Source organism: Branchiostoma belcheri, unplaced genomic scaffold (assembly GCF_001625305.1).
Source record: "Branchiostoma belcheri isolate BF01 breed outbred unplaced genomic scaffold, Haploidv18h27 scaffold119, whole genome shotgun sequence".
Classification (NCBI taxonomy): domain Eukaryota; kingdom Metazoa; phylum Chordata; class Leptocardii; order Amphioxiformes; family Branchiostomatidae; genus Branchiostoma; species Branchiostoma belcheri.
Window position 1 is genome coordinate 560,294 of NW_017802591.1, and position 26,200 is coordinate 586,493.

Consider the following 26,200-nt stretch of genomic DNA (forward strand, 5'->3'; position numbering starts at 1 on the left):
TATACCTTTATTGTACATTCATGCCCCGACGGGCTAGGTACAGGTCAAGATATAACAGACACATAACAAACGTATATAGAAAATTGGAGACAAAAGATGTACTACTTGACTTAGACATACATACATAAGGAACATACAAGGGTACTATACTAGGCTAATACAAAGTGTTATAGTCACTGAGCTAAATAAATATAGAGAGGTCAACTTCTTCTCGCTTTTTTGTACAGTGGAAAATGTGGGAGCAGATCACGTTTGTGATACAGGGTTTGTCTAGACGCATCAAAATATAAATTATCATTTGCACTTAGGTGTTCAAAGTATGGGAACTTCTCTTTGATATAATTAAAAAGGACAGATCTTTCATTAGACCGATCTCCATTGGTTTGTACAGACATGAGTTGCCATACATACTATTCTTCCTACTATTCTTTAACTACATACTACTATCATAACAACATGGTAATGCTTATAACTACAACTACATAAACACACACAAGATGCAAATTGTACCGAGAGGTCAGAGGTCTAGTATAAAATTAAAAACATTCATATTTACACTCTGTCGACATTTACCACCAAGATTGTAAGGGTTTGGAGGTGTCCACCACAGTTTTCAACCATTCCCGGATGTGTTTTTTAAATGATGTAGGTGCGGATAGTCTGATGTGTTGTGGAAGTGCGTTATATGATTTAGTGCAACGGTACAGAAATGTTCGTTTGGCTGAGGCTGTTCTTGGTTTTGGCAGTCTGAAGCCCCCCTTTGCGCTAGGCGTGTGTTGTGTTGGTGTGTATCATTAACTGTCTGTAATCGTTTGTAGATTTTTTAGGTGTCATTTTTAAGGGCAATAAACAAGCTTTTAACTTGAATATAATTATTGAATACTAGTAATCTTCATTGCATATTCATGCCCAGATGGGCTAAATACACCTGTGACCACAGAGCAATATAAAACATAGTATTGAACACTGCAATGCTACCATCTAGCACTAAGTACTAAATGTCTAATAGATGTACAACAATACTATACTTAACACCATTTCTTCTCTCTTTTTGAGACACATGGAGACATGACATTCACTGCATATTTTGTTGACCATTTTGAAGTCTCTTCAAGACAAATACTAGTAGTTAATACTATGATGTATTTTATAATGTGTGTCATGAGAGGAGTCCAGGAAGAGTAGTGGTGTGTTATATGTCACTAATTGAAGATTCCTTAAATAAACAAACAAACAAACAAACATACCTACCATATATCAACTTGAAGATATTAAATCTAATAGTATACAAACCTTCAGAGTTACATGTACATGTATCATGTTGACATACAGACACACACAAATGTTACCAAAAACATAACCTTTTTGAAGGTAATAATACCTCAGTCCATTTTCATGGAGGTAAAACCGGCTAACTCTTGCATATGCATGTATAACAAAGAGGACAAGTATGATACATGCAACACTAGTGCTGTGTACCTAAACCCACATTTAGGTTCAGGTCCAGTTTCAAGTCCAGAGGTTTAGGATCAGTTCTGGACTCATAAGTCTGGACCTAAACCCATGGCATACACAAAATCGCATGTTGGTATGCTTGCAATGTTTGGGCAAAATTGTGGTCACGTAACATGGAGGCTGACACTTGACGATGCCCAATGGCAATGTTTTCTTCATTTTGTGGCACAGAGTTTGTGATCTATGAAAGGTTTTACTTTTAGGTGGCTTGGAAAGGGGTATGTCACGTTTTTTTGTAATAAGTCCGGAATTAGTTCTCGACTTTTAGTTGTTTTTTTTTTACTTGAACCTTTTACAAGTCTGGAACCGGTCCAGCAAACCGGTACACAGCACTATAAACACCGAGCAGATTATAATATTTTATACTCAGTAATTAAATTTGGACTGAGCAGAGCAGTTTGGACTAGTGGCTCTAGCCATTTACTACTAAAACCTACAACTCATCTGATATTTGGTGGAAATATTTTCTGTTACCCAATGGATCATAATACCCCCCACTGAGACCCTTCATGCTTCATTGAAAATTAAAAAATCTCGAAAAAAAAATTTCAAAAAAATCTCGAAATTTTTCTACAAAATTTCGAGATTTTTTTATAGCCACTAGAAAAATCTCCGGATTTTTTTATAGCTACTAGAAAAATTATAATTATTATAGCTATGTAACACTAACCTTGATCAACTTAGGTTTACGCTTGTTGAACTCCTCCCAGTCATTAACGATGTCTCCCCAGACGACCCATGTGTCCTCCTCGGTGGGAGTTCTGTCTCCCCCTGCCTCAGTCATGTCCTCGGGCGCACCATAATTGTTCAGGTTACTGTTGACAGAATCGCTGGACACCAGGCTGGTTCTGGAACCTCGCGGAGACGAGTCTGACAGAGACTTCAGGGACTTACTGTCAGCCTCCAGTATTCTGAAAGGTCACAAAGAATTACACCATGACCAAGCTTTAGTATTATATATATCATAAAACAGGCATTAGTTAAAAGAGTCCTCCTCGCAACCGTTAGCATGGTCGCATATGGCAGCGCCCATCTCTGTTTCTATAGCCCTTGGGCCACACAGTGCAATCACTACAGCAGGGGCTAGTCCACTGGTAGCGGTGTGTTTAACTCCCACACTCTTTCTCAAATGTTGAGTGCTAAGCAGAGAAAGCAGTTGTACCATTTTCTAAATTTTTTTTAAAAGACTTTAAAAAGTCTTTGGTATGACTCGGTTGGGGATCGAACTCATGACCTACCGAGTGCAAGGCGAGCACTCTAACCACTTGGTCATTGCACTGATCATGCATTATAGGACAATACAAAATTGTAAATTTTCTGGTCATTTTTTTAGTACTTAACAAAGTAAGTTGCATCAACCCTACTCCACTGCAAATGAGTTTCATTAGGGAAGTACATACATGTGTAGGTGGCAAAATATGAGTGTTTATAAAAGCTTGAAACATGGGTGTCAGCCATGTTTGTTTACATTCTGGTATTTTGTGGTGGTACCACAAACTGAGTGTGGGGGGACTTATTTTAGCACCAACCCTAAATGTCAGAAATGTTAGCCTGGTTACCAGACCTTTTTTAGCCCCTGAGTATATCCTCTATTTGCAGAAAGGATATAGACTCGGGAGCTATAAAATAAGTCAGGTAACCAGACTAGGAAATGTGAGATACACTATCATACAGTAATAACACAAATATGTCATAATTGCACCATGACTTTTGTAACAGTTATACTGTTCCAAGCAATCAAAAAAAAATTAATTAAAATTTGTAAAGTCAGGAGGAGGATCTTATTTTCCAATAAATAAAAATTCTAAGATGTAAAAAAAATGCATACTATTACTAAAAATTGTACTTCATAGTACACGATAAAGTACCCACTAGTCATGCGCATTCTTGAAAAGTCTCTTTTTTCACTGAGGGGTTGTGCTCTGTGCAACCTACTAGTAATCAAAATGTTACAATTAGGTTGTCCACTTAGGTAGCCCCAGTTCCAGTGACTTGATTTCTAGAATTATTATGTCTAAATCTAGATAACAAAGGATTTACTTAAATCACACATGTGCCATCTTAATTAATTGAAATAAAATGAGAGGCCAGATATGTATAGAGTTCTCTGTTGTGGCCTTGTGTGTTTCAGACTTAGTACGATGACACTTAGTGATTCTCATGGTCACGCATCCGCCGATAAAGGCATTTTACATTAAATTTTAAACTAGAATTCCGAGACCTCATACCTCCATGAAATATGATCTTGATATGTAAATGTAAATTTCTTCTTTAATTGTGCAAATGACCTCTGCATTAACATGATATATACATCGTGATGTATGTTAACTTTTGATTAACTTACAGATGTCCCAAGTATGACATTCTCATCATTCACCATTACAAAATCATAGAATTTTTGCAGTAATTATGCGAATTAGGTCATCATTTGCATAATTAGTATCTGTTGAAGTTCCGCCTGCCATAGGTTACATACATGTATGCAAGTAGTATAATGTAAAACACTGTAATTATAGAATTCCCACATTAATTATGCAAATAAAGTCCTCATTTGCATAATTTGCATTTAATTATGTACATCTCTCTCTCAGCTACCTACACACCAAAAATAATGAAAATATGTTGTTCCTGTCTGGACTTATTGGCTTTTAAACATTTCGCCAGGAAGTGCCCTGCAGTTTCAGAACAAGCCGCTAGGGGGCCCAAACTCATATGACTTCTTCCCAAGCACGAGAGCTATCTTCCATCAAAATTTCATGACCCTAGCATGTCCAGATCGCGAGATATCAAAACCGGAAGTTGTGCTGCAGTACCAAGGGAAGCCACTAGGGGGACCAAAATCTAATCATTTCCAGTTTTCGTCACACCCTACCAACACACCAAGTATGAAACCAATCCATCCAGGCGTTCTTGAGTTATCTTGTTGACCAACAGACGGACAGACGGACAGATAAACGCAACTGAAACTAGAATTCCGAGATCTCATACCTCCATGAAATATGATCTTGATATGTAAATGTAAATTTCTTCTTTAATTGTGCAAATGACCTCTGCATTAACATGATATATGCATCGTGATGTATGTTAAATTTTGATTAACTTACAGATGTCTCATCATTCACCATTACGAAACCATAGAATTTTCGCATTAATTATGCAAATTAGGTCATCATTTGCATAATTAGTATCTGTTGAAGTTCCGCCTGCCATAGGTTACATACATTACATGTATCGCGAGATATCGTAAACACTGTAATTATAGAATTTCCTCATTAATTATGCAAATAAAGTCCTCATTTGCATAATTTGCATTTAATTATGTACATCTCTCTCTCAGCTACCTACACACCAAAAATAATGAAAATATGTTGTTCCTGTCTGGACTTATTGGCTTTTAAACATTTCGCCAGAAAGTGCCCTGCAGTTCCAGAACAAGCCGCTAGGGGGCCCAAACTCATAAGACTTCTTCCCAAGCACGAGAGCTACCTTCCATCAAAATTTCATGACCCTAGCATGTCCAGATCGCGAGATATCAAAACCGGAAGTTGCGCTGCAGTACCAAGGGAAGCCACTAGGGGGACCAAAATCTAATCATTTCCAGTTTTCGTCACACCCTACCAACACACCAAGTATGAAACCAATCCATCCAGGCGTTCTTGAGTTATCTTGTTGACCAACAGACGGACGGACGGACAGATAAACGCAACTGAAAATATAACCTTCATGACACATTTCATGGAGGTAAATATAACCTCCATGACACATTTCATGGAGGTAATTATGTCTCAAGAAATTTGCTACACACGTACAGTGTAGTACCTGTATTTATTGTGCTATAACAAAGCTGTGGCCATCTAGTCCTCCATGATTTAGTGAAGACATATTTTTACAAACATGTTTGTCAGTCAAACACCCACATAAAGTCACTGCCCTGAGGTCAAACTACTGCAAAAAGGCAGTTGTCTTGAGTGGCTCATAATACCCTTGTGGCCTAAGGGCTGGTGACCTGTGTCAGACAACCTTGACAGGGTCCTGAAGGCCATTTGCACATTAGAGATTCACCTGGTGAGAGAAACTGGTAGCATGTTGCGCTACCTAAGGCCACACCAATTTAATTTCTTGGTTAACGGATTCGCCCGCTTCATTTTTTCCTGATTTGCAAATAAAAATAAAAATTCAGAATCAACTGCAAAATGCTCATATTTTGCCCTGAACAGTTGAAAACAGTCCTTTTCATACTAGTTGTTACAGTTATTCCATCTTTCAATGCAGTGGTATCATTAAAAGTTCAAAATTCATTGTTTAAATTTTGCACCAGCCTGGTGTGTTGACTTCATGGCTCCTATTGTATCATTTTGGGCCATAATAGGATGCCTAGGCCTGTTTTAATTTTTTCTTTTTTTGCCGCCCGCTCCATTATTTGTCTAGAAAAATCCGTTAACCAAGAAATTAAATTGGTGTGGCCTAAGTTTATAAATAATGGTTGCTCCAAACAAAATATGGTTGCACGATGCAACTGCGGAACTGGGTAATTCGAACCCCCTCTAACTCTAAATAATCCCAGAATGCATCTCACCTATGGCTAAATGTAATGTGACAACTTTTGATGGGAATACTCCATTACTGATTGTGGTATTATTGATACTGTATACGTAACATATTTGCTTGTAAGGCCACACCAATTTAATCTGTTGTGTCTCAGAGTTTTTCAGAAAAAATATGAAGCGACAGGGCGAAATTAAAAAGAAAAAAACAGGGCAAGACACCCCATGAAGGCCGGAAATGTTACGATATGAGCCATGAGGTCAACATACCAGGCTGGTTTATAATTAAAACAATAGATTTTGAACTTTTAATGAAACAAAGTTGCATTGTTACATTGAAAAACTTAAACAACTACTGTAGGAAGAAAAGGACTTCAACCAAAATATGACTCTGCATGATTCAGAACCTAAAAGCTTTTTTTTTTTGCAAATCAGAAAAAAATGGACAGGGTGAATCCGAGAAACAACAAGTTAAATTGGTGTGGCCTAAATGTTGTTTTCCTAGGTTCGAGCAAGGTGGTTGCAGGAGAATGGTTCAAGCTAACAATGCCTTGCTGTACTTGTAGACTGACTTTGTCTTTAAATTTTAATTTACCAAAAAAATGCTATGTGCTAGCATTACTAGTTAATGTAAATAACCAAATGAAAAATAAATAGTTATGGGTGCTACACTTTCACCAGTCATATTATCACATTCAACTTGAAAAGGCAACTTGGTGGTTGAAAGGGGTAAAGACCTGCATGCAGACTTGGAATTACACATAAATAATTCAGAACTATATGTTTGATATTATCTTATAAATACCATACACTGCAAAATTATGGCACTCCCTCCCAAACACAATAGCTTCCCTCTTGAATACAATCCACAAGCTTGCTGCTTTCAAAATAAACATTGACTGTCATCTTCTGGCCATGGCATTATTAGTCATAATATTGTCTGTCATACCTACTAGTACCTGGAGCAGTGCCTAGAAATCATGGTCAAAAGGCTGTTTAAAAAAAAACATAATACTAGTTAAACATTTCACCTTTAAAATGCTGTACAGTTCTTACCTAGTAGATCAGAGATAGATATTTGACCAGAACTACTACCTGTTTACCTTCTAACTTCTATGAAACTGACAGCCTACCTTTCCGTCCTTTCTGAACTTGACAACCTGGCCGGAGAGGAGGCCCTCCTCACACGTTTGGGAGGGGCGAGAAAGCGGTCAAAAAAGCCGCCCGACTGTTCGGGAGGCTCCTCAATTTCGGCCGGAATTTCACTGACCAGTTGGAGGACATCCACGGGTCTTCCTGACTGGCTGGGCCTGTCCATTCTTGCGTTCCGGACGAGACAAACTTGTGTTTTGTCTGTGGCGACCGCCTGGGTTTCTTGAGTGGAACAACAAGCAGTTGTCTGTTTCCCCCTATATGGGCCTCACCCTACCTGCCACATCATCACCCAACTTGAACACATTTAGGTTCCAGTGTCAGCGGTCAACACCCTCAGTAATTACATGACGTCTCCTTCAGGCTAGCCGCCCTCCCTCTTTTTTCTAACGCAGTTTCAAAGTGGTGTCAACAGTCAAAGGTCAATCAGTCAAACGCTTTCAACAATTACTTTAGATTTACAAATTCTAGTTTCAAAAATTATCCTAATTGTCTAGGTTACAATAGCCTTGAAGAAAATTTAGATATCACCTTAATTTACAATTTATTTAAAGCTTCAGTTACATTCAGATATGTACAAAATGTACTTCATATGGGATATACCAATGTAGCATGCGTTTAGGGGTTGAACGAGGGGGGAAAATGATTAGATTTGCAAGTAATTGTTGTTTTCTTTCATTTGGTAATACCTTTGAAAGCTGCCCTTCAAGAGACAAAAAGGTGCATTGATTTGTGCTCTAGTGCAGTGTAATGACTGTGGGAGAATACTGCATACACGTACATACTTTAGTGCATGTACAGGAAACTGGAAAAACAACTTCAGAGGACTGCTAAGGTGTTTTCAGTCTCCTGCTTGACTAGTGCCACAAAGGCCCCAGGCTACTCCAGCAGGGGTACATTTTCGATTGTGTCAAACGTATCAGGTCTAACCTTGAAGGGGCATTATACAACATTTTTGCACAAAAATTGAAATATTTTTATTGAAAAATCTTCTTGTGATTGTAATTTACTAAATTTCAAAATATTTGTGCAGTTATCTCAGATTTCTACAGCCCACACGAGGCACACTCAGTTTGTGGTACCACCACAAAATACCAGAATGTAAACAAACATGGCTGACAGCTGTGTTTCTAGCTTTTAAACACACTCATGTGGCATAGGGTACTTACTTTGAAGAATGAAATGATCAGAAAATTGACTTTTTGTATCATTCTAATTTTATTTGTTGCATAATGAAGTTTTAATCAGAAAGGGATGGAATTTTCTGTCTTGTTACATCATGTGAAATGATTGATTTACTGGTATCTTTTCTTATTCTTGCACTTCCAATTCTCACAATAATTTGCCATATGTATATATAAATACATGCATGTATTTACTACAATGTATGCCATCCATTTAAGGCCACACCAATTCAATTTGTTGTTTCTCAAATTTTTTCTGAAAAAATATGAAGCGACGGGGTGAAAAAACAAACAAACAGGCCAAGGCACCCCATGATAGCCGGAAATGTTACAAAATTGTTATGTTTAATAGATTTTGAACTTTTAATGAAACAAAATTGCATTGTTACATTGAAAAACCTTAACAACTAGGAAGAAAAAGACTTTCTCAGGGCCATAATATGAGCATTTTGTAATTATTATAATATTGATTAGAACAAAAAAATTTTTTTTTGCAAATCAGAAAAACGATGGACAGGGTGAATCCGAGTAACAACAAATTAAATTGGTGTGGCCTGAAGGTTAAAATATAAGGCTAGGGTGATATATGGCCTGATGTTTGTATGAATGACTACTAGGCAAGGGAGGAACTTATACTAGTAACTAGAGTTCGGAGGTCTCATGCCTTCGACAGTGTGATATTGTTTTGGTGGGTGTTGTGTGTGTGTATAGTGTAGGTTTTTTGTGAAGATGATTATCGTAGTGAACGAAGCAACAGACTATTCACCAAGCCTGTACCATGTCTTTCTACGGAAATACGGATCGTAGAATTCGGCAAAAAGAAGAGGAGAATTGGCCTGGGGAGTCTGGCCGCGAAAGGTTGTTTTCTTCCCTCCGATACGCGGTGATCCAAACTTCAAAACGGCAAAAACTCCTTCAACTAAATTATTCTTCTATGCAGCCAGTGTTGTTGAAGCGTGCGATGTCCAATACATTGAAGACAATTGCAAGTTACAAAATCACACAAACTGGCCAATTGTTGTGATGGTATGTGGTATGTAAGATAAATGGGTTCCTCCCGGTGAGTTGTATCTCTCTAGCGGGCTGTCTGACCCTTTAGCGGCATACTATTCCCTTTATTTTGGCCGTTTTCTACTATTTTTCCAGTGATCCATGGTGCCTGGTAGAAAGTTAATCTTCCTCCACAAAGAGAAACTCATTTTATCATATATGCCTTACTTGTTAGAGGGGCCGTCGTATCAAACTTTTAGCAGGAAACAGCCCGACTTTCTATTCCAGCCCGGATGGTGGTATAGATTAGCCCAGGTCCTCCGGGGACGTTCCCAGAGGTACGACTGGCAGGGCTGAGGTCAGCCTCGGGTGACCTACCTAACCGTCCCAGTCTATCCTGTCAATGCAATTTATCCTGGATAGAATTCAAATAAAATATGTATCCTAGTTGCAATTTAACAATCTTCAATTTTTGAACTAGTAGTTATTTACTGGTTATTTCTCAGGTTGGCGACGCAGTTTGGCTATGTTAGTTTTCTTGTGGGGGCCCATCGGACCATAATATGGTCGTGAAAATCTATCCTTTCAATGGCAGGGCTTCTCTATTCCCTCTCCACACGACCCATTATGAAGAAGATTACAGGCATCAAACTCAAAGTCATTCATAGAATACCGCCGTGCTCCTCGCTAAAGCCACAAAGCTTATAAAGATTAGATACTGCTCAATGCGTTCAGACCACTTCCTTCTAGTGACCTGGCCATTGTGTACAGTATACCAACTATGTTATCGATTAATACAAAGTTTGTGACCTTATATCGGGTTTAAATCTTTAACTCCTGTTGCATTACGATACGATATGCACAAATGTACTACACAAGACTGCACAAATGTACATGCTAATGTTGTAGGTATTACGGGAAACCTATTCACATTATCCATATTCCAGATTTACCTGGGTGCCAAACTGAGATACTTTGTGTCCAGTGTGCTATGGGTCTGGCAACCAGGCTAATTCCAGATGTTCACACTGGGGGCCACAGACCTGTCAAATAAAGCACGCTCTGCTGGGGCACTGGGCCACTAATGTTTTTTCAACAAACAATTTCAAAGAAAACGTTTTTTCAACTAAAACCAATGTTGACAGCTTCCTGTCTGTAACTTGTTGTTTTAACCTAGATATGAATAGGTTTCCTGTATTCCCTACAACATTAGCGTGTACATTTGTGCAGTCTTGTGTCAGGGTTCACAAATTTTACAAGAGTTATGCAGTTGCTCCAGTACATGTAACAAATATTAATAAAAGAAAGATTGCCTTTTCTACATTGTACATTATGAATGATGTATCTATGTGTGTTTGAAGGCTGGCCGAGTCGTTAACCCAGCATTAACCCAGTATTAAAACTTTCAGTATTAATGCAGCATTAAGCGCCACTTTCGCCAATTTCGCAAGGATTCTGTTGTTTCAACAAACAGGAAAGTTTTTTCCAGCTATCCTTGTGGGCATAAAGCAATGTAATCCACAGAGGGTGGAAACCAAAAAGGTCTAGTGCAGTATGAAAGACATATAGATTTCTCTTATTAATTAATCAAATTGGGTCACAATTTACATAATTAATATCTGTCAATGTTCCTCTTCCTCTTGTTTAAATATGCCACCATTTCAATTGTTCTATCATGGAACGCAGCAGATTTATAGACTTTTGTCATTAATTATGTAAATTAGATTGTGATTTGCATAATTGTCATCTAATTAGGTCAAGCATCACTTAAGCTACCGAGATACCAAAAATAACAACAATCCGTCAACCGGTTCTTGAGCTATCCTACTTCAAACATTTTCAAACAAATGCCTCTGCATTTCCCAAATAAGCTGCTACGGGGCCCAAACTTACGGCACTTCTTTCTGAGCACGAGAGCTACCTACCATCTAAAAATCATGACCCTAGCACGTCCATATCACGAGATTTAAAAACCAGAAGTTTCGCTGCAGTACTTTCTAATTCAATGACGTGGGGACCCCCCACGAAGCCCATATCCGAACTTGACCTTGGTATTGTCAATGGTAACTTGCCAACTAAAAAACATGAACATCCATTTAAAGATTCTCGAGTTATCTTGATGACAAGAAAAAACACAAGAAACAAAGGTCAACTGCAGTGACATAGAAACCCCCACGGGGCCCATCTTTGAACTTGACCTCGGCATTTTCAACGGTAACTTGCCCACTAAAAATAATGAACATCCATTTAAGGATTCTCGAGATATCTTGATGACAAGGAAAAAACACCAAAAACCAAGGTCAACTACAGTGACTTAGGAACCCCCCACGAAGCCCATTTTTAGCCTTGACAATGGCCACCCCTAAATCAACCTGCCTGCCAAAAATCGTGAACCTCGGACCTTGCCTTCAAGAGTTATCGTGCCTAATCTGCCAAACAGTGCAAACCCGATTTCATAACCTTCTCCGAAGGCATAGCCTTCAGTCGAAGGCAATAATAAGGTGTGACAATGTGACCTTTCAACCTCTCAATACACTTTAAGGCCACACCAATTTGATTTCAAATTGCTGGTTCTTGAATATTTTCATAAAAAATAATATTTGCAGTAGCAAAATTTCACAGACTGAGAAAAATGGACCTGTTTATGGGACCATATGTTTGCGGTAGCAGCAGGTGCAGAAAAAAGAAAGTCGGAAAATTTGTGTTACAGAAGTGACGCGAAAACTGTGAATATAAAGGTACCGAGAATATAAAGTGATTACAGTATTATGATAGATGAAATTATCACTGTTTAGTTCAATTTAGCTCGATAAAAATGTTAAACATTATCAAAGGAAGACACTTTTAAATATACATGTATCATATCATGTACAAATATAGATGTCATCAATGAAGTATGTAAGTATATTTCAAAATTTTTCAAAGCCATTAGAACTAATAGATCAATACCACTTTATATAGTTTTTTTTAGCATTTTATACCTTGGACCTGATGTTAGTCCTAAATCTTTATTATTATTATTGTTGTAATTAGTACATTGTACATCCATGCATTTATCCCATTGGGAAATGAACATGTAATAAAGTTTCATTTCAGTTCAGTTCATATAACCTCTCTTGGACTTGACATGTACAGTTAGGATTGGTCTATAGGATTCTCACTCCTCCAGATCCAATCATCCTTCCAACTTCAATACATGATAATGAAATTCAATACATAAATACGAAATATTATACATTATGTCGTACAAGTGGTCGCCATAATGTCACAGCCAGTGGTAGGCAAAAAATGGTGACGGTTGGCTGATTGCCTACCAATCATTTGCATACCTTCAAAATTTGATGTATATGAAGTAAGAAAAAGCTGTATACCTGGCCCAGGATAACAGCCTCAGGGCAAATGCCAGGATTACGCGCATGCCCAGAGGGCCCCAAGTGTGTACCCACGATTTTTGTACAAAAACAGTGTAAAATTTCTTAATGTTGGGATCTGTTGCTTTTTTGGAGCTGGATGTTATAGGTAAGGGTTATTTGCATTTGAATATGTAAAAAAAATGAGTTTGTGCCATGTTGGTGTGTCCAGGCCAGAGAAGAAGTCCTGAGTTTCCATGCTATCATCAGCTGGTGATAGAGGTCAGAGGTCACTTCTGAAAGTTTGTGCTAGCGTTTAAATGCCTTTAGCAGTATAGGATTTTTTTATATCAACAAAACTGACAGTTTAGAGCCCGAGTGACCCTATGAATGTGTGCTTTTTATGCTGTTTCACTCAGGCAGGTGACTTTTCACACCTTCTTTCTTACATGTTTTCCATACATTTCAATGGGACAGTCCATTACCGGTCTTTGCCCAACAGGTGTTCCAGCCCGTGTGATAACTAGTATCACCCAGGGTCCTAAATTGTTATTACAGGCTTCCGAATGTTCTACAGAATATTCCAAACACATTTTGCATGTGACCCATGTGCCACTTTCAACAATTCAAATTAATGCTGTTAACATTTTTTTGTTTGAGGGACACCAAATTTGGGCATTTTTGCATTGAAATGCGTGTTTCTCAGCTGGGTGTAACATAAAGATAAACACAGTACTGTTCCTCTAACTGAACTACCAAAGAAGAACACAGTACCCACCTGTTCTGTTCCTCTAACTGAACTACCAAAGAAGAACACAGTACCCACCTGTTCTGTTCCTCTAACTGAACTACCAAAGAAGAACACAGTACCCACTGTTTNTCTCTGACTGAACTACCAAAAAAGAACACAGTACTCACCTGTTCTGTTCCTCTAGCTGAACTACCAAAGAAGAACACAGTACCCACCTGTTCTGTTCCTCTAGCTGAACTACCAAAGAAGAACACAGTACCCACCTGTTCTGTTCCTCTAACTGAACTACCAAAGAAGAACACAGTACCCACCTGTTCTGTTCCTCTAACTGAACTACCAAAGAAGAACACAGTACCCACCTGTTCTGTTCCTCTAACTGAACTACCAAAGAAGAACACAGTACCCACCTGTTCTGTTCCTCTAACTTGGCCAGTAGCTCCAGCTCCTCCTCTCCAAGCCGGTCCTTGTCAGGAGAAGAGAGGGGAGTCTCCATGTTGGGCTCTTATAGGGGACACCAAGCTGTGGGAGACATCACAATAATGTAGCTTGGAAAGCATGAGGCATAATGTGTATAAACTTGAAAAAAAAAAATGAAGTGACAAGCTAGGACTAGGGGAAAAAATAAACCAGGCCTAGGCCTCCAATGATAGCCCAAATGTGTGATAGGAGCCACAAAGTCAACATATCAGGCTGGTTTACAATTCAAACAATGAATTTTGAACTTGTAATTGAAGCATTGCATCATTAGATGGAAAATCTATAACAACTACTATCAAGACAAGTCAACTGTTGAGGCCAATGCCTTTCCCGCCTTAACTGTTAAATTTGAGGGAGCTCGTCTCTGCAAAATTTGGATACTAGTACCAATGAGGACTTATCAAATCTTATCTTTACTGTAACGTTTTTAAGAACCTCCCGACAAATTACTCTTTTAAGATATTTCAATATTAATAACAGTATGCTGTATTTAAGATTTTAAACATTTGTTAAATTTTATCCCTATGTGTGTAAACAGCTGTATAGCCCATTTGTAATCGTAATAATGTTGTATTTTGTAACCAGACCCAACAATTCAGCCGAATGCATCTCGGCTGCCAGTGGGTCCTGGGATTTATTTGTTCATCAACAATAAACCAGTCTATCAAAATATGAGCATTTTTTTTTGCAAATCAGAAAAAAGAGAAGTGGGCAGACTTCCATGGTTACAGAATATATTGTTTTATGATGGTATGGGATCTTAAAGCTCTAGTTTTAAAATTTAATTGCAATACAAAGAAATTTACATAACAATTTGTACTGATAATATTGGAATTCCAATCATACTAAATAGAAACATGTATGATCAATAAGCAGATATAGAAATATAGGATGTGTTAAAAATAAAAATGGAGATGTGAAAGCATCACCATGTCCTTTGACTAAAGTTTGAGTTGGGGACAGCAGCCCCCTGCATGCGGGAACTTATGACGTCATACCTCTGCATGTTAAAGATTTAACTTTTGCCTCTATGTAACTAGCCTGGGTACCATCCCCAGTAGTATATTCGCAAACTCTATAACTGGGTCTGGACTTGCACACATATGTAGCGTCTGGAGTCTAAATATTCGTTCAGATTTTGAACGAGCGCGCTGATTGGTCCTACTCGTCTAAGCCCTTTTTTGGGTGTGTACATATTAGGTAAGGGCTGTTCGGATGTCCGAACGGCGACGTTAGCGTCCGTTCGAACGTCCGAACGCCTTATCATCAACATGTCCGACGGCGAACCGAACGCTAAAGCACACATGATATAGCCGTAGTCAGTCTTTCCGCGATAAATCATCAACATGGCTGACGCACAAGCCGCTCAGCTCACGGAGGTTGATGTTGATGTTGACCTCGCAATCACGTCCGTTTTGGACGATTTAGACGGAATATCGTCGCTCAAAAATGAGCAAAAAGATGCATTGAATAATTTCGTTCATGATGTTTTGGGCGTCCTACCGGTAAAAAAGAACGCGCCGAGAAAAGGAACACTCGCACGAAGATCTGTGTTTACAAAACAACAAACATCACTTGAATAATGCAGGCGCGACATTGGCCGTCGCCTCTGAGGCTTAGCCAATCAAATGAAGCCCCGCTGCTCGGGCTAGCTCATTACGTGACGTCATGACCAATCGTTTTATATGTGTGCAAGTCCAGACCCAGTTATAGAGTTTGCGAATATACTACTGGGGATGGTACCCAGGCTACTATGTAACATCCATGTCCATAATATCACCAGGGTCCATAATATCGCCACCCTAAGAAAAAGTGTGCTTAAAGATATTTTTACTGCAACATACCCTAGGTATGTACATTTGAGGTGTGCAGGAGTGCATACCAAAAGTATGTTGCACTATAATAGCACACTATTTCTCAAGGTGGCGATATCATGGACCCTGGTGATATTATGGACACAGAATGAGATGTTATAGCATTCTGGTTCCAATTTTTTGGTGGCCCTGGCTTTCCAATGCATGCAGTATGCTATAGACTTGCCAACATTCAAGGTGTAGCTGGTTTTGGTATGTTGAGAAAAAAACTGTCGTAAAATCTACTTCAAGCCTACACAATCTAGTCTCCATACCAACACAACATTACATCACAAGGAACACTAACACTACAAGGGGCCACCCCCTTAGATACACAACTCTCAGTTGCAAAACAAACATTTTCAGATCCAGTTACTTCCCAAGAACTATCATAGAATGGAACGCACTACCCAAACATCTAGTGACACAACTATCTGTCAACACATTCAAGACGGGGTGGGCCCTGCACATGGGCCACCCCGTCTCACAAAATGCAAGTTAATTTATGTTCAGTTTTGTTTTTATTTTCATGCACATTTTCTTCCTCGTCGCACCCCACTGGCCGCAATAGTCGTGCACTCTGGGCGGGATGCCCTAGATAGGGCTTTGCCCAGTATTATATAGAACTAGAACTAGAAGCCTGTTTTGCGGGTCATTTCGAGCTGGGATAAATTCAATAAGCTGCCGGGTGCTGAGGATGTTATGTGCTGTTTAATGTGCTGTTGTGGTTAATCCAAGTGTCTAACTCTAAGTTGAAAGGGTTCAGGGTACTGGACTGGCAGCTGATAAATCCAAGGACACAAAAAAATTGGGGCCAGACTGGCAAAAGTTGAATCTGGTGAATGGAGTGTCCCACGGCTAGAAAGCCAGTTACCAGGCAGTAGTACAGCAAATATATCTGTATTTCTATCTGTATAGCCGGTATAACCGCCCTTTGGCATAACACACAAGCAGCTTAAAAGAGGCTTCCTTAGTCAGCCACAGCTGCAAAGTATAAACTAATTTAAGGTAAACCAAAACAGTGTTAGAAATACCCGTCTGCAGTCTGCAATTTGCAGATAGATTTTCAAGATTGCAGAAAAAAAATTTATACAATCTGTAATTTTGCAGAAGGAAAAAATAGGCTCCAGATTCAATTGTTTTCAACTTAGCAAACTAGACCTCTCTGGCTCCAAGGACAGACAACACTTAGGCTCCTGTTTTGAAGCATCCAGAGCTTCTTCACTAATTTGCATCATCCTTGTCCATCTTTGTTTCCCTTTGGACTTCCAAAAATTTGTCTTCACTAATTTGCATATGAATCAATAGTTTGTGCTTATAAACCTGCAATTCTCTTAGTGTCACTGATGAAAGGTAGTAGTCTGACCATTTCAGGTAGCACCAAAATCATATCGAGTTGCTTAAGAGTTAAATACTGTTTTTTGGGTGTGTCTTTTATCAGTATGTTGTGTGGAAGGATGAAAATTGTGCTAGTACATTTACTGACCCCTGAAGATACCAGTAAATGATAAATTTTCTGTGGAGAAGGATCTATAAAGTCTGAAATTATTAAAAAGAGTGATAGATTAAAAAGAATTCCAGTAATGCTACAGATTTACAAAGCTATATATGATGTAAAAAAGACATTAATAGTTTGAGAATGTTGTAGTATGGAGGCTTGTGTATTTGCAGAAAGTATTTTCAAATTGAAGTATTTCGACCACTGCCAAAATGACAGGAGCTAGGAGGTAACATAGATGTAATACTATTCTTTACCTACCACAAAACATGATAGATTAGGGGAAAATCACAAATCACTACTAGTTCTGTTGAAGGTGAACCAGAACTTCAGCCCAGCATTGCATACTTCCCACGCACAAAATCAATGTAAAACTTATGATCATAATTTCATCCTAAATCCATCTACCCCCCTCCCCTCCGCCTCTTGCAGTAAGCTTTGTGGACATCGCTAGGTCTGTAACATGGTTTCTACAAGAAAAAACAGCGCCATGCTGTAGTATAATCTCACCGTGAAGTATGATGATGGCAGTTCTCTCAGTAGTGACATGAAACAAAGTAAAGTTTGCGGTTTCTGTGCAGCCCAGCCTGGCTTCTCTCACTTTGATCTCAGTAAGGACCGCTACTTCCGGGTCAGGACATGACGCAATGGGCTGTTATAGAAATAAAACTGAAGGGGGGCCTTGGTGAATAAAATATAAAAGGTAGGCTTAAAGAAGTAGAGGAGAGATAGGATTCAGATTTAAAGTAGATTTAATGTCTTAAAAACTGTCTATGAAGAGGTAAATAAGTTTAAAACGTAAAACAGTGAAGATTAGAAACGCATTATGGACGTTTCACCCCCTTCAGATTTATCTTGGAATAGTCCAATCCAAGACCAAGTAGGCCACCCCAAACGACATGTACTCGAGGACATTTTTAACATTATAGTCTGCTTCTATCTAATATTGAAATTCTGAATAATATCATATCTTACAATATGATTCTGCAATGTACGTTGCAAGAAAACACTGGCACTGATACTGATGTTAAAGGTGAAAGGCCATGACCTCCAAGCGCGGGAAACAAGTCGCTGCTTGCCCGCCAGAACACACAACACTGCATAAACCCAGCAGACTTTATACCTTTTACACCTTTACAATTGAACTATCATCTCCTCACGTAGCCGGACGTCCTCCTCTGCTGCCTTAAGATGTCCGAGAGTGAGTTTTAGTTTCATTGTTTTTTTTTTTAGTCAGTTTTGTAGCAAAATGTTGTTGCAAGTGAAGAAACGTAGGTCCCGCTAAACGTTGCGTTGTGACTACTGTATGAATGAACCGGTATTAACGTTACGGTTTGTTACCGTTGTTACTGACGTTATGATAAGGAAAAGAACGTTGCCTCTTTGCCTGTGCGTTTATTCAAATCCAATAGCGACGTGGACTGCAGCCAGAGATCGCAATATTTTATATTTCAGGGTGGTGGTTATTAAGTACAGTCCTGCTATTTTTGGCGACGCCTCTGTGGCGAGCGTAATAACATGTATATTATACCCAGTGGCAGGGATGCTGTTACAAATGTCTGTTTTCTAAAAGCCTTTTTCTTTGTTTCCAGGCAAATTGAAAAAAGTTGCATTCCAGGGCCTGGCCCCAGTGGACACTGAATGCACCAGGCTGCTTGGCAAGGCAAGTACATGTATTCCTCTATTACTTTGTAAATTCAACAAAATAGAACTTTTCTACCACCAACTGTTGAACTTTGGAATAATCTTACGAAGGCAATTTAGGGGGCACACCCCAGTTTATTTGGCGTCTCTATTCGAAGCTGCACACCCTCAAATCTAGCGACCGTCTCTGGCGTGGAATAATTCGGAAGGAGAATAACTGTATATGGGACAAAAGGATATCTCTTCAGCTGCAAGACCAGTTGAGTTTGGTTTCTTGAACCTTTTTAAGTTTGGTAAAATCAACGGAAAAAACATTATTTTCATTCCAAAATGTCTAAAAGTCTAAAAGTAAGTACACACATGCACTTAGACTAGTGATTTCATCTCTGTTTCACATTTCTTGTGGAGGTTTGTCAAAATGAATATTTTCAAGACAGCAGACAGATTTCCGTTCCAGAGGAAAACTCAGCCGACATCTTGCACATTTTGAGACCCGGACATGATGTAAACTTAAAAACCAACATTTTCAACCATCGTTTCATGTCTGTTCCTCTGAAACTGGACTTACACTAACTCTAACTTACACTAACACTAAAGGTTGTTGATGCAGAACAATCAATACTAAGATAAACAAGCAGAAAACAGAACATAAAAAGCCCCCCTCCAAGAAAAAAGCTTGCATTCTCTATACGCTGGCACAGTAGTCTAGTAAAATACAGACCACTTGCTCATTAATATTAACCACTTGTTACACTTTGTTGTTGTCCTCAGGCTCAGGTGTACTGTGAAGGGAACAATGTTTGGGATGCCATGTTGAACCAGGTAAGGAGTAGGGACTGTACAGTAGTTACCAAGAGAAGGGTTGGTACACAAAAGGGGACAGACATTCAATGGTATCTTCTGTACCACAGGTACATGTATAGGACATTGTACTTTTGTGCAAAATTTGTTGGTCTTGGCTTTTTGCATCTTAACCTTCGCTTTTGTTTTCAAGAATGTGTGTATCTGTATCTTTATAACCGCCTTCTGGTGTAGTAACACACCAGCTTCGCAGGCAGGCGGCGCGGCGGCAGCTGGCTATATTACACCGATCCACTTGTTACACCTAACCCTTGAACATCTAGCTCTAGGCATTGTTTAAAGCTATCTATTGACAGTGCCCTACTGTACTTGGTGACAGCGAGTTCCACTCTGCGATAGTTCTAGGAAAGAATGAATAATTCTTGAACACCTCAATCCTTGGTTGATAACTCTGGTACTTGAAGGCATGGCTATTTCTTGTTCTCTTCTGGGCTGGTATTAGGTACGTAGTAATTTGGACGTCCACCAGTTAATTAGTCATTTTGTACATCATGCATAGTTTGGACATTTTTCTTCAGTCTTCCAGTGACACCCACTGCAGGTTACTTTTCATTTCCGTGACACTAGCACCTTTTTCATAGTGGTCCATACAGAATATTTCAGCTTGATTCTGTACCCTTTCCAGTGTGTTGTGTATTCATCTCTCTGTAATAATTTAATAACTCGAGGCTTGCATCCATTGCCTTGATATTTGGTAGGTGGGTACATGTACATGTAGTCTGTTTGCGTGTGTTTACTTGTATGTTAGCACAGCTATGTGTTCGCGCAGTTAAGTGACAGAACATGGGTTGGGAAATTTTGTAACCACAGACCACAAAAGGTCAGACACAGGAAGTTAGGTCCCAGAAGCTGACTGAGAGGTTCAGCAGCAAGTTAGCCAGTAGTCGGACAGGTGCCAGTAGAAAAAATGCATAGAGGTAATCAGAGAAATTGGCAATAATGATTAAAGCAAGAAATTAAAAAAAAAAAAACTATGGATATTTCAATGAGGTACAATGTCTGAAATCTTTCCTTCCAGACAAACTTGCAGTTTAACAACAACAAGTACTACCTGCTACAACTGCTGCAGGAGACCCGCACCAAGAAGTTTTACGTGTGGTTAAGATGGGGACGGGGTAAGTACTTCACCTTTACGTACTGATGTAGGGTAACTGTAAAAACCGGGTGCGTAATACTAGTAAGACTAATAGCGGGTTTTGCATGCGGTGGCCGCGTCTGGTCTGAACGAACCGGGGTGCGTAATTTATTATATGTGCGTTGTTTAAACAGAAAGTACATAAGAAAATTTCAAGGATAATGGCCTTGAAAAATACTAGTACCTACATGTTTCAAGAAGAATCATAAATTCTATTTTCCGGCGCCAAAACAGGGGGAGGGGGGCGCATGTACAAACTTGAAGGGCGGCCGACGTGATGAAAATAAAAGGAGCTAGCTACATGTAAAGTTTTGTTGACACTACGGTCATATTCGTACGTTGTTACCTGAGAAACCTCTGCTCGCTGTCGGAAAGCGTCTACGCCTAACTTTATTGCGTATTAAATTTGTTCCTCATTTTGTTGCATTGTTGCAGATTATTCCGCAAACGGGGGGGCCCGGTTTTTACAGTTACCCTACTGATGTACAGTTTTTTATGCTTCAACTTTGCAAACAAAGTACAAAGTTAACACATTCTGTTCCTGGCTGCCTCTCAAGTTCATGTTGTTAGTCATTCAGATCCCAAAGAAACATGGTGATTTAGGGGCATTTTCATCATCATCATCATCTGTCGACACCCTGGCTGGGGGACGGGGCAAGCTCCTGCACAACACGACGCCACAAAGTACGATCTTCCATTGCAGCTGGAAGGTCTTGTTGTTGTAATCCTGTGTCCCTTGTAAGAGTAGCTGGATATGTGAGTTTTCTGGAGTGAGTCTTGCCATGTGGTTTCCACAGGAGGAGTGATGAGATGACTTCTTCTTTTGCACGATGGCAGTGTCCCGCAAATTTTACACGTCTATGTTTTAATCTGAGTGATACTAGGGGAAGGCTTCCATATATATTCTTTCTCGTTGGATGTTGCTTCCAGTTGATGTTCTGTGCCTTCCTGAGAAGTTTTGTGTATGTTCCATCAAGACGTTTTTCTAGGCGAGTTGTTAAAGTCCAGGTTTCGGCGCCGTAGAGAAGAATAGGTTCGACTATGGCGCGGAAAACTTGTACTTTAGCATTTTAGCAGCATTTTCAGGTGAAGTAAATTAATTTTGAAAACCCCGTGCTGTATGTGTTGTGGTATGGGCTATGATCACCATCTTCTGTTCACTGTAGGAGCAATATGAGACTAACTGACTATACCAGACTACTTTTAGGAAGGGGGAGCCTTTTGGGGTATCATAATTGTGATATCAGCCATCTTTTCATGTAGCATCACTGGTAAAATTACTAAATTAGGCCACACTAATTTAATTTCTTGGTTAACGGATTCGCCCGCTTAATTTTTTTCTGATTTGCAAATAAAAATAAAAATTCAGAATCAACTGCAAAATGCTCATATTTTGTCCTGAACAGTTGAAAACAGTCCTTTTCATCCTAGTTGTTACAGTTGTTCCATCTTTCAATACAATGGTATTAAAAGTTCTAAGGCCATGTTGATTTGATTATATGGATGACATCCTCCGGGAACCCCAAAACTGATGCGCGCGTGCGAATAAAAAAAAAAGTTTTGACAAAAAAAAAAGTTGTTTTCATTATGAAATCTACGTGGTCATGAGGGTTGAACAAATGGGACAGAATATGGTTTGGCGAATAACCTAGTCTACAAGTTCATTTCTTTACAATTTCGTCTTTTTTCGTTTGATTTTGGCATTCTACGACATTGGTATGTTTTTTTTTGTAACTTACGGTATATTTTTGCTCATTTTGCAACTGTTTTGTACGATTTACAGTATGGTTGAAAACTTTTTTTTTGTTGAAACGGCCGAAAATTCATGCGCGCGCGGATGTCATCCATATAATCAAATCAACATGGCCTAAATTCATTGTTTAAATTTTGTTGGCATAATACTTAATGAAATCCACAGATGACGACATATGGCAAATAAACTTAAGTCTGGAAACTAGTTGTACAAGTGTGATTACAACATTGATTAATTTGGATTTTCATGTCGTCACAGTCGGGAAAAGTGGACAGAACAACCTGATAGAGTGTGGACTGAACCTGGACGAGGCCAAGGAAATATTCACCAAAAAGTAAGGAATTCTGTCCCTTTTCTTTGTAATTACAGTTATGAAGGTATTGTTTTCAGTATGTTTGTATGAGGATGGGTACTAAGGTATGTTTGCTTGTGCGTCTGTAAGTTTTTGCATGCAGTAGAATATGGCAGGAGGGAAGGAGAGATTTTGTAAGAGTTACCGCAAATTGACAGGAAGGTCCACCCATACAGCCACTGCTAGTCACCAGGGGTACCCACTTTGGGCTAGTCACAAGAAGTTAGGTTTGGGCACTTTTAGCTGCCGAACCTGTAGCTTGTAAGGTTTGTTATTTCAGTTTTGTTTGACCAAGGAGGTTGATTTTGAATCTCCTTTGTTTGATGTAACATCATGTTGAGGTGTGACAATCCTAGGGAGGTGTCTGGGGGCATGCTGCCCTGGGAGAATACTGTATTAGCAGTTCTCCTGCAATGCTTGTTATAAACTGCTAGGGGGCAGCACCATCACTTGCCAGGCAGATGGAACCGAAATCTTGGCTCCCTGAAATGCTATTGCCTTCATTGTTAGGGGCAAATTTTGCAGTTAGACCAAGCTTAGTTTGCTGACATGTCTTTAAGTATCTTTGTTTGATATGTTTGTCTGTCAAAGATGACGGATTTGGCAAAATTTTGTCATGTGAGGCAACTTTTCTTGAAATGACTGATAGATGGATGCTGGCTAGAGCACTGTGTCAAACCATGTCAAACATCACACTCTGATTTCTTGCTTGATAAGGCCACACCAATGTAATTTCTTGGTTAATGGATTTTTCTAGAAAAATATCGGAGCGGGCGGGCGAAAAAAATAAAAAATAAAAACAGGCCTAGGCATCCTATTATGGCCCAAAATGGTACGATAGGAGCCATGAAGTCAACACACTAGGATGGTTCAAAATTTAAACAATGAATTTTGAACTTTCAATGATACCATTGCATTGAAAGATGGAATAACTGTAACAACTAGGATGAAAAGGACTGTTTTCAACTGTTCAGGACAAAATATGAGCATTTTGCAGTTGATTCTGAATCTTTATTTTTATTTGCAAATGAGAAAAAAATGAAGTGGGCGAATCCGTTAACCAAGAAATTAAATTGGTGTGGCCTAAGGGATCATACAATTATTTTTAGTCAAAGCGCCAAATATGTGACATGCATTTGTGTCACTTTATTCTACATTCAGTCAAGTGTTTTTTTTCTTTCACAGATTTTTCGACAAGACAAAAAATGAATGGGCAAATCGGAAGAAATTCTCCAAAGTTGCTGGGAAGTATGATCTGATACAGATGGACTACACTGTCAAGGTTACTGGGATCTTTTTATTTATTTGTCTCTCCCAATTAGGCATTGGTAATGGTACAAAACCGGTATAAAAAAAACATTTTGTCCAAAACTGAGCTATTTTGTAGCAGTGGGCATGTGTCATTCGATTTAGAAGCTTGATTGAAATCTAATTAACATGACACTATTGTAGCTTGTTCTATCATGAAAGTTTATCTGTGTTGGTAATTACATGTTAAAGTTAAAATGTTTAATCCAACACAATAAAGTTCTCATGTTTTTGACCAGTCACTCTGGTCTTCCTCAGTAGATTGACCCAGTGAGGCTTGTCACGTGGTTTCTTTGAAGTGTGACTGGTCAAAAGCTGTAGTTGAGAGAACTTCTTTGTGTTTAAACATTGTAAATTGTTGTTTGGAGCACATGTCAAATACTTTGCAACATAGTTAAAGAGTTTGACTTGTTCCAACACAATAAGGAGAACTCACCATAAATTTTCGGCTGATCCCGTCAACCTTCGTCAGATTTGTGATGCAATCGCTGACTTTCCGGAAGTCGGAAACGTGATGACGTCAGGAGTGCATCAAAAGTGGCGGGAAGACGGTATCTCCCACCATCACGGTTCAGAGAGGGTTGGTGGGCCCTGATGTAAACTGCCTCCTTCACGCCTCTCACAAAGTAATCCTGCTCCGTATCTAGAATGCGCACCTTGTCCAATGTAACTGTATGTCCGGGGGACTCGATGTGTATGTGTTGCGACACTCTCGCCGATTGTGTGTAATCTGTTCATGGAACATCTTGAACAATTAGCCATTAACACTGCTCCCAATCCCCCACTGTGGTGGTATAGGTACGTGGACGATACACATACGAAACTAAAAAGAGCACACGCTGACGAGTTTACTGAATACCTTAATAGTTTGGACCCCGACATAAAATTCACCACAGAAGAAGAACAGAACAAAACCTTACCTTTTCTGGATACTCTTACAGTGGTGAAAGACGATGGTTCGCTAGACATTAGGATCTACAGAAAACCCACCCACACGGACCAATATCTGAACTTTAGTTCTAACCACCCCCTTGAGCACAAACTGGGTGTCATTCGTACATTGTTTCACAGGGCGGACACCATTATTACCAACCCCCAAGATAGGGAGGCTGAGAAAGAACACATCACTCAGGCCTTGCTAAACTGTGGCTACCCCAAGTGGGCAGTTTCCAAGGCAACTGCTCCCAAACGTTCTACAACTGATAGAAACCGTCAGTCGAACTCTTCTACGAGGCAGAACAGAGGTTTAGTCGTCCTACCCTATGTTAAGAACACCTCTGAAGCTTTACGGAGAATCTTCGGGACACATGGCTTAAAAACGTGTTTCAAAACGACCCGTACGTTACGACAGCTATTAGTGGCCCCCAAAGACAGAACCCCCAAAGAACAAAAGTGTGGCGTGATTTACCACATTCGGTGCGCAGGTCAAAATATCAGAGGACCTTGCCCAGAGACATACATAGGGGAAACAGAACGGTCTCTCAAGACTAGATTTCTGGAACACAGGCGCCCCAGTTCAAACACATCGGAAGTGTCGCAACACATACACATCGAGTCCCCCGGACATACAGTTACATTGGACAAGGTGCGCATTCTAGATACGGAGCAGGATTACTTTGTGAGAGGCGTGAAGGAGGCAGTTTACATCAGGGCCCACCAACCCTCTCTGAACCGTGATGGTGGGAGATACCGTCTTCCCGCCACTTTTGATGCACTCCTGACGTCATCACGTTTCCGACTTCCGGAAAGTCAGCGATTGCATCACAAATCTGACGAAGGTTGACGGGATCAGCCGAAAATTTATGGTGAGTTCTCCTTATTGTGTTGGAACAA

General features: G+C 39.5%; 2 protein-coding genes across 3 annotated transcripts in view; one reads left to right on the forward strand and one right to left on the reverse strand.

The window, feature by feature from the left end:
• The window catches only part of LOC109462575 (EVI5-like protein), a 36,724-nt gene extending 18,775 nt beyond the window's left edge, over nucleotides 1-17,949 (reverse strand). The window contains exons 1-3 of one of the 2 annotated variants that reach the window (XM_019759131.1): nucleotides 17,825-17,949; nucleotides 13,894-14,005; nucleotides 2,186-2,426 (exon numbers count right to left, since the gene is read on the reverse strand). In XM_019759131.1, coding sequence (XP_019614690.1) covers nucleotides 2,186-2,426; nucleotides 13,894-13,979 — 327 coding nt within the window. In that variant the 5' untranslated portion in view covers nucleotides 13,980-14,005; nucleotides 17,825-17,949. Of the gene's footprint in view, nucleotides 1-2,185; nucleotides 2,427-7,192; nucleotides 7,669-13,893; nucleotides 14,006-17,824 lie in introns of those variants that run through there. The other variant, XM_019759130.1, reaches the window with a different exon arrangement.
• A 432-nt stretch (nucleotides 17,950-18,381) lies between these two features.
• LOC109462584 (poly [ADP-ribose] polymerase 2-like) overlaps nucleotides 18,382-26,200 on the forward strand; it is a 19,194-nt gene continuing 11,375 nt past the window's right edge. The window contains exons 1-6 of the mRNA XM_019759141.1: nucleotides 18,382-18,515; nucleotides 18,907-18,977; nucleotides 19,730-19,780; nucleotides 20,838-20,934; nucleotides 22,966-23,041; nucleotides 24,245-24,341. Of these exons, the coding sequence (XP_019614700.1) occupies nucleotides 18,506-18,515; nucleotides 18,907-18,977; nucleotides 19,730-19,780; nucleotides 20,838-20,934; nucleotides 22,966-23,041; nucleotides 24,245-24,341 (402 nt within the window). The 5' untranslated portion in view covers nucleotides 18,382-18,505. The remainder of the gene's footprint in view (nucleotides 18,516-18,906; nucleotides 18,978-19,729; nucleotides 19,781-20,837; nucleotides 20,935-22,965; nucleotides 23,042-24,244; nucleotides 24,342-26,200) is intronic.